This window comes from Sus scrofa, chromosome 15 (genome assembly GCF_000003025.6).
Source record: "Sus scrofa isolate TJ Tabasco breed Duroc chromosome 15, Sscrofa11.1, whole genome shotgun sequence".
Taxonomy (NCBI): Eukaryota; Metazoa; Chordata; class Mammalia; order Artiodactyla; family Suidae; genus Sus; species Sus scrofa.
The window spans coordinates 133,586,121-133,598,646 of NC_010457.5; the positions used below are offsets into that span (position 1 = coordinate 133,586,121).

A 12,526-nucleotide genomic window follows, 5' to 3' on the forward strand; every position below is an offset into this window, starting at 1 on the left:
GGACACTTGTTAGAGACTCAAGATCCAAGGATTTTCCTGGCGGCTGGTTACGAAGGTACCTTCTGCCTGGCACACACTCAGATTTCAGATGCCCATGAGGAAAACAAGTATTCAGCATGAACCATACCACTCGTACAAACAGAGCAGACACAGGGAGCTGCTCTTAGTTCTAGGAATGCTGAGAACCCTCCCCAAATCCTAGGTCCTAGATGCCAACCAAGGGCTACCTTGCAAGCAGCCTTCCCAAAGATAGCAGCCAGACCTGCCGTGTGAACTTCCTCCATGCAGGTGGATCCGAGTGGCATTGCATGTCTCCACTGCAGTGCTGCAAATTAGAAATGATGGAACAAGGTCTTCAGAGTTCTGAGGAAAATTATTCCTGACTTCAAGTCGTGTCAGTGAAGTGTGGGCAGAGTTTTCAGACGTGTTAGCCCCCCCCAAAATGTACCATCCATCCCCTTTTTCTTAGAAAGCTACTAGAGACATCGGGCTACCAAAATGAAGGCAGAAATCAAGGCAGAAACAGACTCCAATACGAGAGAGAGAGAGGTGAATGGATTCGCGGATAATGGAGAAGAAAGGTCCTAAAATAAAAAAGCTCTGCATCAGGCCTAGAGGTCACCTGTCTGGAGAAGGGAAGGACCAGAGGCTCCGGGGGGGGCTCCCTCGGGATCATGAAACTGATGAAAGTACTCGGCCCCTCGGAAAAGAGGGTTGCAAACTGAGAGTTAGGGCCAATGGCAGGGGACGGCGATTATTAACACCAGGAAAAACAGAAAGTTACATAGGAAAAAGAAAGCAATTGAGGCTTGTCTGTCAGTAGCCTTCCCACGATGGCAAACACTGAAGGCTGATCTGGCCAAAGTGACGGTGTCATTATTAGAAGGATGATGGAGGCTCTGAAGTTATATATTGGGGGGGGGGAAACGGTGAGGGGGGAACAGGCTGTATCTGTGAAAGAGCTAAACCTACACCTTCCATAGCGGGAAGTCACTATGTGATAGGAAATACCTAAAACTGAGCCACCAGGAAGTCGCAACATAAGCCTGTTATTTAGAGACACGAAGTAAAATTCCCAAGAATCCATTTAGAGAATTGAAAGTGGTTGCCTGCAGAGAAGCAGGACGTTGCAAGGAGGTGGGGTTGGGGAGTCGCTGTTGCTCATTAAAATCTCATAAGACAACGTGTCTTTTAATCACTGATAGAAGCACACATATGTAATTGTTCATTTAGATGTCAATGCAACACAAAGCAGAAGAAGGACGTGGGGAAGAGAGAGGAAGGGGGCGGTAGGGGGGAGGAGGAGGAGAGAGAGGGGAGAGAGGGCAGAAGACGAAAGACGGGTGGTCATGCTGGCTCTGCTCCGGCCACCTCTTCCTGTTCCAGGCACCGCTTTTCCCAGCCGTGAGCTCCTCCCCAGAGGAGTGATCGGGAGCAAAGATCTGGGGGGCCAGGCACAACTTTGGTTCTGAGCCTGTGCACGGGAAAGTCAGGATTAATGACTGTCAGTTGCCAGAGTATTTTTGGAGTACACGTTGGATGAGGAATGAGAAAAATAAACTCCATTCTTCTTAAGTCCTGCAGCTCATCAAGTCTCAGAAGTTTCCCAACAAGTTAGTGATTTTGGTGGAAACAGAGAAGGAGAAGACGCTGCGGAAGGAATACGTGTTTGCGGACTCCAAAGTAAGTGACCTCGAACCGCTAAGACAGGCCAAGAGAGGAGTGAGGCATGCATGGTTTCTGAGGCTCTCTGTGTGCCTGCAAGGTGGTACCACAACCCACTTCCCACCTGGGGAAGCCAAGCCCGGGAAGGGGAGGCGCCATTGACCGGGACAGCTGGGGTTTGAGCATCACAGCTTCGTCCTCTTCGACCGCCCCTGCCCTGGGCAGGGAACCTCTTTTTTCATCCATGTCGTACCAGCCCTGAGCCCTGCTGGGAGGCTTTTAGTTTTCCTGGGATGTACTCAGGGTCACCCCAGATTTAAATCTGCGTCCCAACCAGGACCCCTTCCATTTCTGTGCTGCGCCCCACCCTGCAGACGTGAGATGCCCTGCCGGGTCTCACTGCTGGAGGAAGAGGTGGTGTGAGCCAATGCAGAAATGGGATCGGAGTACTGTGGTGGCCTCAGAACAGACAGGTGTCTCTATGACCTGGTCCCTCAGCTCAGATATGCCAACCAGGGGCTGAGACCCGCCATCTCGGCCCTGCTGTTTCTCCTGCAGCGTCCAGCCCGGATGTGGCGGGGCACCAGGAGCTCCCAGCACAGCGGGGGTTGGCTGACTGCATTGGCAAGGGTTCCCAGTGCCGGCTCCAAGGACAGCCCCTACCACGTGCCTGGACTCGGCTCCTCCTACCTGCCCTGTGTGGCTGTAGCAAGCCAGTGGGGGGGGGGGGGCAGAGTGGTCCAGGGGGTGCCCAGAACTGGCTGAGAGGGTGGAAGAAGAACTGGGAAGAATGATAGAGAAGGGCCTGGGAGAAACAAGGAAGGGGGCCAGACAGCTGGGGGGAAGCAGAGAGAAAAATCCCAGCTGGGCATCGTGCCAGGCATGTGGCCATAGGGCCCAAACCCAGTTCTGCCCATGGCTGCAAGCTCAGAAAGATTGAGACACGGCAGGAAACAGAAGCACCAAATTTTGAACCATCCCTTAGGCAGTTTTCTGTAAAAACAGCCATCGCAAGTCTGTGTGAGCTGGTCTCTCCAAAGGGGACTTAGATTGGCAATTAAATAAGGTGAAACATAGGAAATTGCCATCTTCATAGGGCTGAGACAGTCAAACACTGGTAATTTCATACGGTGCAACCTCACCCTGGGGGGCCTGCTTAGTGTCTTCCTGCCCTATTTGAGCCAAAGCTATGAGAGGACCACGTTTGCTTCGTGCCGCACTGTGTACCCAGGACAACTAAAGGAAGACTGTTAAGCAGGCTACAGCAGCCTTCATGCGCTCTTTACTTTTTAATGTTTCTTTCAATTCTCTTTCATTATGTAAGTGGCCTATTCTCATTGGTGAAAAAGTAACGGATATAAATAAGCAAAAAGTTTAAAATAGATGGAGTTCCCATCGTGGTGCAGCAGTTAATGAATCCGACTAGGAACCATGAGGTTTCAGGTTCGATCCCTGGCCCTGCTCAGTGGGTTCAGGATCCGACGTTGCCGTGAGCTGTGGTGTAGGTCACAGATGAAGCTCGGCTCTGGCGTTGCTGCGGCTCTGGCAGCTACAGCTCTGATTAGACCCCATCCTAGGAACCTCCATATGCTGCAGGAGCGGCCCTAAAAAAGACACACACAAAAAGTTTAAAATAGAAACTCCCAGAGCGAAAACAAATCTGACTAGATTCCATGAGGATGCAGGTGTGACCCTTGGCCTCGCTCAGTGGGTGAAGGATCCAGCATTGCTGTGAGCTGTGATGTAGGTCACAGACACGCTCAGATCCTGTGTTGCTGTGGCTGTGGTGTAGGCTGGCAGCTGCAGCTCTGATTGGACCCCTAGCCTGGGAACCTCCATGTGATGAGGGTGTGGCCCTAAAAATACAAAAAAAAAAATAGGTACTCCTGTATACCACTAGTAATCCTTAGACTCTGTCTTTCAGGATGCTTTTGTAGGTTTTTTTTTTTTTTCTTTAATACAAATGCAATAGTTGCTCTTCACAGTTTTTTGTCAACTGCCTTTTTGTACTCAGAAATCTATTTTGACCATATATCCTTGTTGATGAAGTGTTTCTACACCAAAATTTGTAAAACCTATGCTCTCCTAGCATGTGGATAACCCATAAGACTGTCCGTGATTCACCTCCTAGTGTTGGACACGAAGGTTTCTCGTGTTTTCTGTGTGGAAACACGTGCTGGCGTCCCCACCGTGTGGTCGGGGCTTCCTACCCTCCGTGACTACTTCCCTGGGGTCAGGTCCTTGCGGAGGACGGGCTGGGTCGGAGAGACGCCGCCCTCTCAGGACGCGGGACACGTCTTTCCAGATGGCCCTCCTGGAAGTCCGCCCTGACCTGCGCTCCTCTCAGGTTTCTTGAAGCTGCGCAGTCCTTTGAAAGTGTCCTGTGCAGGGAGGCAGAGGCCTTTCTGAGTCTGTCTGCCCTTCAATCCCTAGAAGAGAGAAGGCTTCTGCCAGCTCCTCCAGCAGATGAAGAACAAGCACTCGGAGCAGCCGGAGCCCGACATGATCACCATCTTCATCGGCACCTGGAACATGGGTGGGTCCGTGGGCCGCCCCGCCCCGCCCCCAGCCCCGCCCCTGCCCAGCCCCGCCCCGCCCCCAGCCCCGCCCCTGCCCCGCCCAGCCCTGCCTCGCGTATCCTTGCCCCTCCCCGCACCCCCTGGCCTGAGACCCCGGTACCCATCCAGAGACAAGGGTAGTAAGGGAGACGGCCTCCGGGATTCTTGCACCCCGAGGGCAGCTGACGTGGGTTACTCTGCTTGTCTACACCGGAAAGTTTTAGGTGAAGAGTCTGAACATATAGCTGGCCTTGGGTGGCTCATCAGGGGGCCTCAGGACTAGAAGAAAAAAAAACTCCCTCCATGAGTAAGGTTGTCAGTGTATCGAGGGAGAGATGCTGTCCACTTAAATTTGAATTTCATATAAACAACAAATAATTTTTTAGTAGAGATGATTAACTAGAAATAATACACATACTAAATATACATTATGCTAAAGTATACTTACGTACTAATATATTATATACTAAACATATATTACTACACATGCAAATATACTGATTATAAATTTTACTGTCATTATTTAGTATAGCTATGTAGCTAGAAAAAAGTGTAAATGTACACCAAATATATATTGTACTACATATATATAGTATAAACTTAAGATGCTAATATACATCTTTATACTAACATGAATTATACTAAATAATTATTTGGTGTAAGTATTCAGCATGACATTTTTAAAAATTAAGTAGATACAGGATATCAGGTTAATTTGAATTTTAGACAAATAGACATTTCTTGGGACATACTTATTCAAAAATTATCCATTGTTTATCTGGAATTTGAATGTAGCTGAGTAGCCGTCTCCCCCAGTTTCGTCTGGAGCAGCATCAGGAACACCTCACCCCCACCCCCGACACAGCAGATGGTCACCCCACAGTCCCCAGGAGGACGGGGCTGAGCAGAAGCCCTTCTTGAGGGGACGGGGGAGGGGGCCACCTGAAATGAAACCCCAACATGGGACTCCTGGCCTGTCGCTGAGTTGGGGATGGGCCGGGCTTCCAGGAGGAAAGTCACGAGGGCTCCGCACCCCGACTCCACCAGCCCCTCCCTCCCCGGGCCTTCCCACCCAGATCGTCCAGGGGCCGTGGCAGTGCTGAAGCAAAACCCTGGCCCAGCTCCTGTGTCCTCTTCTCCCCCACTGGCCGCCTGGTTTCCTGGGCTCTCTTGTGGGGGGGGTTCATGCACGTGGGTCCCTGGCCCCTTCCTACTTTCCCTCAGTGAGTGTCGACGTCTTAGCTCTGGCTGGACGTGGTTCAGGCCATCCAGGTGCACAACTGCAGGGGTGCCCTTCACACAGAAGGCAGCGTGGAAGGAGCTCGGTGGGGCCCTGGTGCACCGGTTGGTGGGAGGGTCTCCCCGAGCAGAGACCCCTGGTCCCCGGGGCTTGTGCATCCACCATGAGCCACGGCGAGAGCAGAGCTTGGCAGCTGTCAAATCTCTCCAGGGCTTGGCTTCGTGGCTCTTGGGACCCAAGAAGCTTATCTCTTTGGGGAAAGTTTACTCAACCTTCAAGGGCATTTCAGGGGAAGTAAATCTTTGTCATCATTTCTGGAGCTGTTTCAGCTCAGTTTTTGAAATGGCTCTGCAGGGGAGCCCCCTCGATCTCCCGTTTCTCTGGCGAACACCTGCACACCTCTCAGTTTTTGGCTGAGATCGCTCTTGGGCAGTGAAGGCATTGTTATCTCCTAACCATGGGCTAGAAGCTTCCATGCTACACCTGTCAGCCCACTGCCCTGTCTCGCCGTCGATGGAACGGAAAGTCCTCCAAGCCTGTGTCTCAGTCATCATATAGCCCCAAAGACTAGGACAGCAGCCAGCTCAAGCAGGGAAACTTTGGGTGTTTCTTTGAAGCTTAGCCTTATCTTTACAAAGAAACTTAACTGAGTTCTAACCCTACCTGACACCCTGTTGGAAGACAGAACCTAGTTCTCTAAGGTATTTTGCTGGGTGCCCGGAATGCTTTTCAGTGGCTATGTGACACCCCCTCCCTGCCCGCAAGCTTCCCCCACCTCTGTTTTGAATTCTCCTGATGGACGTTTGACTCACTTGGTGTTGGGTTTTGCTGTTGAAGGTAACGCCCCCCCTCCCAAGGAGATCACGTCCTGGTTTCTCTCCAAGGGGCAGGGAAAGACGCGGGACGACTCCGCCGACTACATCCCCCATGACATCTACGTCATCGGCACCCAGGAGGACCCCCTGGGGGAGAAGGAGTGGCTGGAGATCCTCAAACACTCCCTGCAAGAAATCACCAGCATGACGTTTAAAACAGTGAGCAGGGGGAGCTCCCTGGTGGCCTAGCAGTTAAGGGATCCGGTGTGGTCACTGCGGTGGCAGGGGTTCAGTCTCTGACCGGGGAGTTTCTGCATGCCTTGGATGCAGCCCAAACAAAAAACAAACAAACAAAAACAAAACCACCAAAAAACAAACAGAAAACCCAACCCAGTGGCCGCCGTCCTGAGCAGGTAGAACTCCAGGGCAGTGGCAAAAGGGTGGGCTCAGTCTGCCGGCGCTTCCCAGGATGTCTGGGTGTGTTTGGTGGTCCCTCCCATCCCCCATCTTCCGGGGCCAGAGAGGGGCGCCTGTATCCATAAGTGCATAGGGTCCTCCTCTTCCCTGCCTGAGCCCGCGGGTCGTCTTTACATCACTGAAATCTCACCAGTGCCGGCTCTCATCCTTAAGATAGTTTGTCTCATCTACGGGGCGCCCTTAGGAGCGCCCGAAGTGGAGGGATTACAGACGGGGCGCCCCCCACGGGGGGTGGGGGCTGGGGCTCCATCTCTTGCCCTGGGGTCGAGCGCTGCGTCCTGGCCGAGGGTCACAGCACTGTCATCCCCCCCCCCCCAGATCGCCATCCACACCCTCTGGAACATCCGCATCGTGGTGCTGGCCAAGCCAGAGCACGAGAACCGCATCAGCCACATCTGCACCGACAACGTGAAGACAGGCATCGCCAACACGCTGGGTGAGCGGGGCGGGCGCCTGCCTACAGGCGCAGGTCCTGGGATTGTTGGTCCTCCCAGCCTAAGTGCACTCAGGGTCTACACCCGTGCTCCTGGGGACCTGGCAGAACTCGGGAGGAGCCCGACGTTCTGTGTTTCCACCGAGCTCCCTGGGGGTGTCAGCCTCGCTGGCCCACAGACCCCACCTTGAGCATCAGGGACCAGGGACAGGGGTCCACGGACAAGCTGCTAAGAGCCAGATAGTAAATATCTGAGGCTTTTCGGTCCACATGCAACTCCTCAGCCCTGCTGCCGTCACACGGGAGCAACGTAGACAGCCGAAACACAAATGAGTGTAACAGTATTCTAGAAAACTCTATGAGCAAGGCGTGGGCTCAACTTGGTCACTGCTGGCGGGTGGCAAGCCCTGGTCTAGATGCAGACAGACCTGGGCTGCAGGTGGAAGGTCGTTCTCAGCCATGAGCTGGTGGGGACCCGTCGGGGTTCTGCAGAGAATTGAAAATGGACAGAGGGCAGCATGCATGTCAGTCTGTGTGGGTGTGATTCTGTGTGAGTGTGTGTTTGCATGTGCGAGTGCGAATGTGTCTGTCTGTGAGTCTCTCACTCTGTGTGTGAGCCTGTCAGTCTGTGAGTCTCTGCATGTGTGTGTCTGTCAGTCTGTGAGTATGAGTCTGTCAGTCTATATGTGTGTGTCTGTATGTGAGTGTGAATGTGTGGGTCTGTGTGTGTGTGTGAGTCTGTCAGTCTGTGTGTGAGTCTGTGTGTGAGTCAGTCTGTATGTGAACCTGTGTGTGTGTGTGAGTCTGTCAGTCTGGGTGTGAGCCTGTGTGTGTGTGTGTGTCTGTCAGTCTGTGTGTGTGACTGTGTGTGTGTGTCTGTGTGTGAGTCAATCTGTGTGTGAACCTATGTGTGTGTGTGAGTCTGTCAGTCTGTGTGTGAGCCTCTGTGTGTGTGTGTGAGTCTGTCAGTCTATGTGTGAGCCTGTGTGTGTGTGTCTGTCAGTCTGTGTGTGAGCCTGTGTGTGTGTGTGAACCTGTGTGTGTGTGAGTCTGTCAGTCTGCATGTGAGCATGTGCGTGTGTGTCAGTCTCTATGTGAGCCTGTGTGTGTCTTTGAGCCTGTGTGTGTGTGTCTGTCAGTCTGTGTGTGTGAATGTGTGTGAGTCTGTGTGTGAACCTGTGTGTGTGTGAGTCTGTCAGTCTGTGTGTGAGCCTGTGTGAGTGTGTGTGTCAGTCTGTGTGTGAGTCTGTCAGTCTGTGTGTGTGTCAGTCTGTGTGTGAGTGTGTGTGTCAGTCTGCGTGTGAGCCTGTGCGTGTGTGTGAGTCTGTGTGTGAACCTGTGTGTGTGTGAGTCTGTCAGTCTGTGTGTGAGCCTGTGTGTATGTGTGTGTCAGTCTGTGTGAGTCTGTCAGTCTGTGTGTGTGTCAGTCTGTGTGTGAGTGTGTGTGTGTGTGAGTCTGTCAGTCTGTGTGAGTCTGACCATGAGTGCGAGGGGACAGGTGCACCCACATGGGGCCGCGTGGAGTTGAGGGCGAGGCCGGCGGTTTCTGGTGATTGGCGTCAGGGACAGGACGGCGTCCAGGGGTAACAGGAAACAGAAGAGTTTCTGCAGTTGCATGTGAAAAGCTCGCTCAGCCTTTTTGCTGACGAACCACAAACTGCCCGCGTCCACACCCACTTGTCCTTCCTTCCTGTGGCAGCAGCTGCCCTGTGCGGAAGCCCACGCCCTCTGCTGCCCAGCTACCCTCTAGGCCTTGATCCGCCTCTGCCGGGCCACCCGCCCCCGCCACAGCCCCCTCCACCAGCCCACGGTGCACCCAGACCCCCTCAGCCAGACCTCACCTGGCTGTGCCCCAGCTCTGGGTCCTCGGGCCGGAGCCGATACTGTGTCCCCAGCCCCACCCAGCACCGTCCTGGGTCCTGGGCTTGTTACCCCTGCAGACGGGGCCTGCTCCCCTGGACAGGCAGGCGCTGGGGGAGCCAGCGTGCTGGCAAAGAGCATAGGCGGGACAGAGACAGAGTGGCTGCTTGAGATGTGGGTCCATGGGCCTCTCTCAGAAGGGCCAGTGGGACTCGAGTCCGAGGGCTGAGGAAGGGCCCTCATGGGAGGAATGTTCCATGCTTCGGGGACGGCGAAGCAAAGGCCCCGTGGCTCCTGGGATCAGCTCTCGTGGGCGATCGGCAAGGCCAGAGAGGGAGCAGGAGGCCTGAGCCACCTGAGTGTGGGTCTCATAGAGCGGCTGGAAGCGGAGGGCACCTGCGCTCTGGCCTCGCCCCCCTCCCCTCCCCCCAAATGGCTTGGAAAGTGCCCGTCCAGGCAGTTCCAAGGTGCTGTTGCTGCCGGTCTGGGGACACACGGCAGAGCCACAGGGCGCAGTGTGGGTCTTGTTCTCTCCAGGAAGTGGGAGCTGGCTGGCGGAAGGTCAGGCCCCAGGCCCCGTCTCTTCCTTCTGAATCTTCTTCCCAAAGGCTTTTCGGAATCTTCTGGTTACTTTTTGTGGTCCTGCTGGGCATGTGGCGAGACTGACAGCCCCCTTAAAGGGAGATGCAGGCGGGGGTTACACCAGCAGCTGCCCTGCCGACACCCCCAAGGCTGCTGGCCAGTCACCCTGTTTTCTTGTCTGGAGGGGTCTCACCCCCAGCCCCCATCACCTGCCTCATCCCCCACCGCCGACCCTGGGCAAAGCAGCTCTGCCTTCTTCCTGCGCCTCCGGTTTCCCACACCTGCTCGCTCTCTCCTGATGAATAACACGGCTTCACCCCGGTTTCCCGCCACCGGGCGAGCGCCCCCATTTGCCGCCCTGACGGCTTCCTTCTCTCCCCTTAGGGAACAAGGGCGCTGTCGGGGTGTCATTCATGTTCAACGGCACCTCCTTGGGGTTCGTTAACAGCCACCTGACTTCCGGAAGTGAGAAGAAACTCAGGTAACGAGCCTGTGCCCCGAGAGCCCGTATTGTCCAGAGAGTCCTCAAACCCTAGACACCCCCAAGGACGGCTCAGCCCGAGGCCAGCCCTGTCCCATCAGCCACTAAGGGCTTTGCTCTTTTCTTTTTTTTTTTTCGGGGACGCACCTGCAGCAGATGGAGGTGCCCAGGCTAGGGGTCCAAATCGGAGCCACAGCTGCCAGCCACAGCCACAGCCACGCTGGATCCCTAACCCACGGAGTGAAGCGGGGGATTGAACCCATGTCCTCACAGATCCTAGTTGGGTTTGTTAACTGCTGAGCCACGAAGGGAACTCCCTCTAAGGGCTTTTCTTCTGGTCTCAACAAAGGCAACTGCAGCACAAGTGTGTGAATGATTCTTGTCTAAAGGACAGAACAGACATTTCCTTGTGTCGCTAACACAGCGGACACCTGCATAGCCTTCTGTTTCTCAAGGGGAAACCTCCTCTGGGGCGGCCTTACAGATTAACGCCCCGTCTACCTAGGGAAGCCATCTAGAAGATTCACAATTCTAATTCCCTGCTGAACTGATGGTGCCCGGGCCCAGCCCCGCATTCCCCGTTCAGCCCAGGTTCAGCATAAAGGTGGCCTGCTGCTGCAGGAGCTGGAGGTTTAAGTCCCTGTCCCCCGTGTGCCCTCTGACTTCGTGCCCCGTGGAGTAGGGGACCAGCGACCCTGAGCTAGGAGGGCTGCTTTTTCATTTGATTAGGCGAAACCAGAACTATATGAACATTCTGCGGTTTCTGGCTCTGGGAGACAAGAAGCTAAGTTCTTTTAACATCACTCACCGCTTCACCCACCTCTTCTGGCTCGGGGATCTCAACTACCGCGTGGAGCTGCCCACCTGGGTGAGGAGCTGTCCGCCTGGGGCTCGGGGCTGGGGCTGCCCACCTGAGAATAGAATGCCCTCCTGGGCTGGGGCTGCCCACCTGGGTGAGGAGCTGTCCGCCTGGGGCTCGGGGCTGGGGCTGCCCACCTGAGAAGAGACTGCCCACCTGGGCTGGGGCTGCCCACCTGGGGTGAGGAGCTGTCCGCCTGGGGCTTGGGGCTGGGGCTGCCCACCTGAGAAGAGACTGCCCACCTGGGCTGGGGCTGCCTACCTGCAAATAGACTGCTCACCTGGGCTGGGACTGCCCACCTGGGTAAGGAGCTGTCTGCCTGGGGCTCAGGGCTGGGGCTGCCCACCTGAGAATAGAACTGCGCACCTGGGCTGCAGCTGCCCATCTGAGAATAGAATGCCCACCTGGGCTGGGGCTGTCGCCTGGGGCTGGGCTCCAGAGGAAGGAGGCTCCCTGGAGTTAGCTCAGGGCAGAGGGTCATGGAGACACACAGATCAGTCTGGGCCACAGCAGCTGCTGCTCTGGGACTCAGCGCTGCTCCCGTGATGGAGCTGCTGCCTTTCTATATGGTTGGCCTCTCCTCACACCTGCATGACCATCCTGGCCACCCCTCCTCCCCCTCTCTGCCGCTCTGGTGCCCTAGCTGACCAGCTACAGCTCCTGGACTTGCCCATCCCAGGTTCCCGGGAAAGGCTAAAGTCTGAGGAGACCAGCTCCATCTTCTCCCTGAGTCGCAGGTCCCCGGGCAGCCTCAGGAAGACATGCCTGAAGTTGGATCCCTGTCCGACGAGCAGCACTCAGCCCTGCTCACGTGGGAGGGCCAGGGAGTCCCTGGGAAGGGCTGGGCAGGCATGGCCTCCGACACGTCTGGCACCAGACATGGTAGTTTTGGTGCTCCTGAACAATGGGGCAGGGGCCTGGCCTGGAAGCAGAACCATGCCCGCTGCTGCCTGTGTAACAGGAAAACCGTGGCACTGCCCGATGCCCACAGATTCGAGGGCTGGGCTTTCAGATCCTTTCCTAGCCTGACAGCGGGCTGTCTCACAAAGAATGAGAGAGCAAGGGGGCCCTACCCGTCTAGCTAGTGCCGTCTTAAAACGATGCCAGAAGTCAGTGTGCAAAAATGCAGCGACCTCTGCAAATTTAGAAGAGCCAGGAAATTGTGCCATCGTGTTGCTCTTTCACTCTCCTTGCAGGGTTTTCCTTGGAGAACAGTTGAGTGTTAATAAGCACATCCCGGCTCCCGCTGTGGGACAGTGGGTTAAGAATCTGACTGTAGCAGCTTGGGTCACTGCAGAGGTGGGGCCCAGCCCCACCCAGCACAGTGGGCTAAAGGAGCCAGGGTTGCTGCAGGTGCGACATAGGTCGAAGCTGTGGCTCGGATTCAATCCCTGGTCCAGGAGCTTCCATTATGCTGTGGGTGTGGCCATAAAATTAAAAAAAAAAAAAAAAGCAATCCCCTAAAACCAGGGTCCAGTGCAGCTTTGGGGGCTCCTGGTCCAGGTGCGACGGGCAGGCAGGTGACCACGTGGGTGAAGGGGCTGTCTCACCAGTGG

General features: G+C 55.1%; 1 protein-coding gene across 2 annotated transcripts in view; it reads left to right on the top strand.

Annotated features, from left to right (window-relative positions):
* The window catches only part of INPP5D (inositol polyphosphate-5-phosphatase D), a 125,581-nt gene that overhangs the window by 85,054 nt on the left and 28,001 nt on the right, over nt 1-12,526 (top strand). For both annotated transcript variants that reach the window (XM_021075030.1, XM_021075031.1), the window contains exons 10-15: nt 1,577-1,683; nt 4,099-4,201; nt 6,301-6,497; nt 7,074-7,191; nt 10,015-10,111; nt 10,841-10,979. In XM_021075030.1, the coding sequence (XP_020930689.1) occupies nt 1,577-1,683; nt 4,099-4,201; nt 6,301-6,497; nt 7,074-7,191; nt 10,015-10,111; nt 10,841-10,979 (761 nt within the window). The remainder of the gene's footprint in view (nt 1-1,576; nt 1,684-4,098; nt 4,202-6,300; nt 6,498-7,073; nt 7,192-10,014; nt 10,112-10,840; nt 10,980-12,526) is intronic.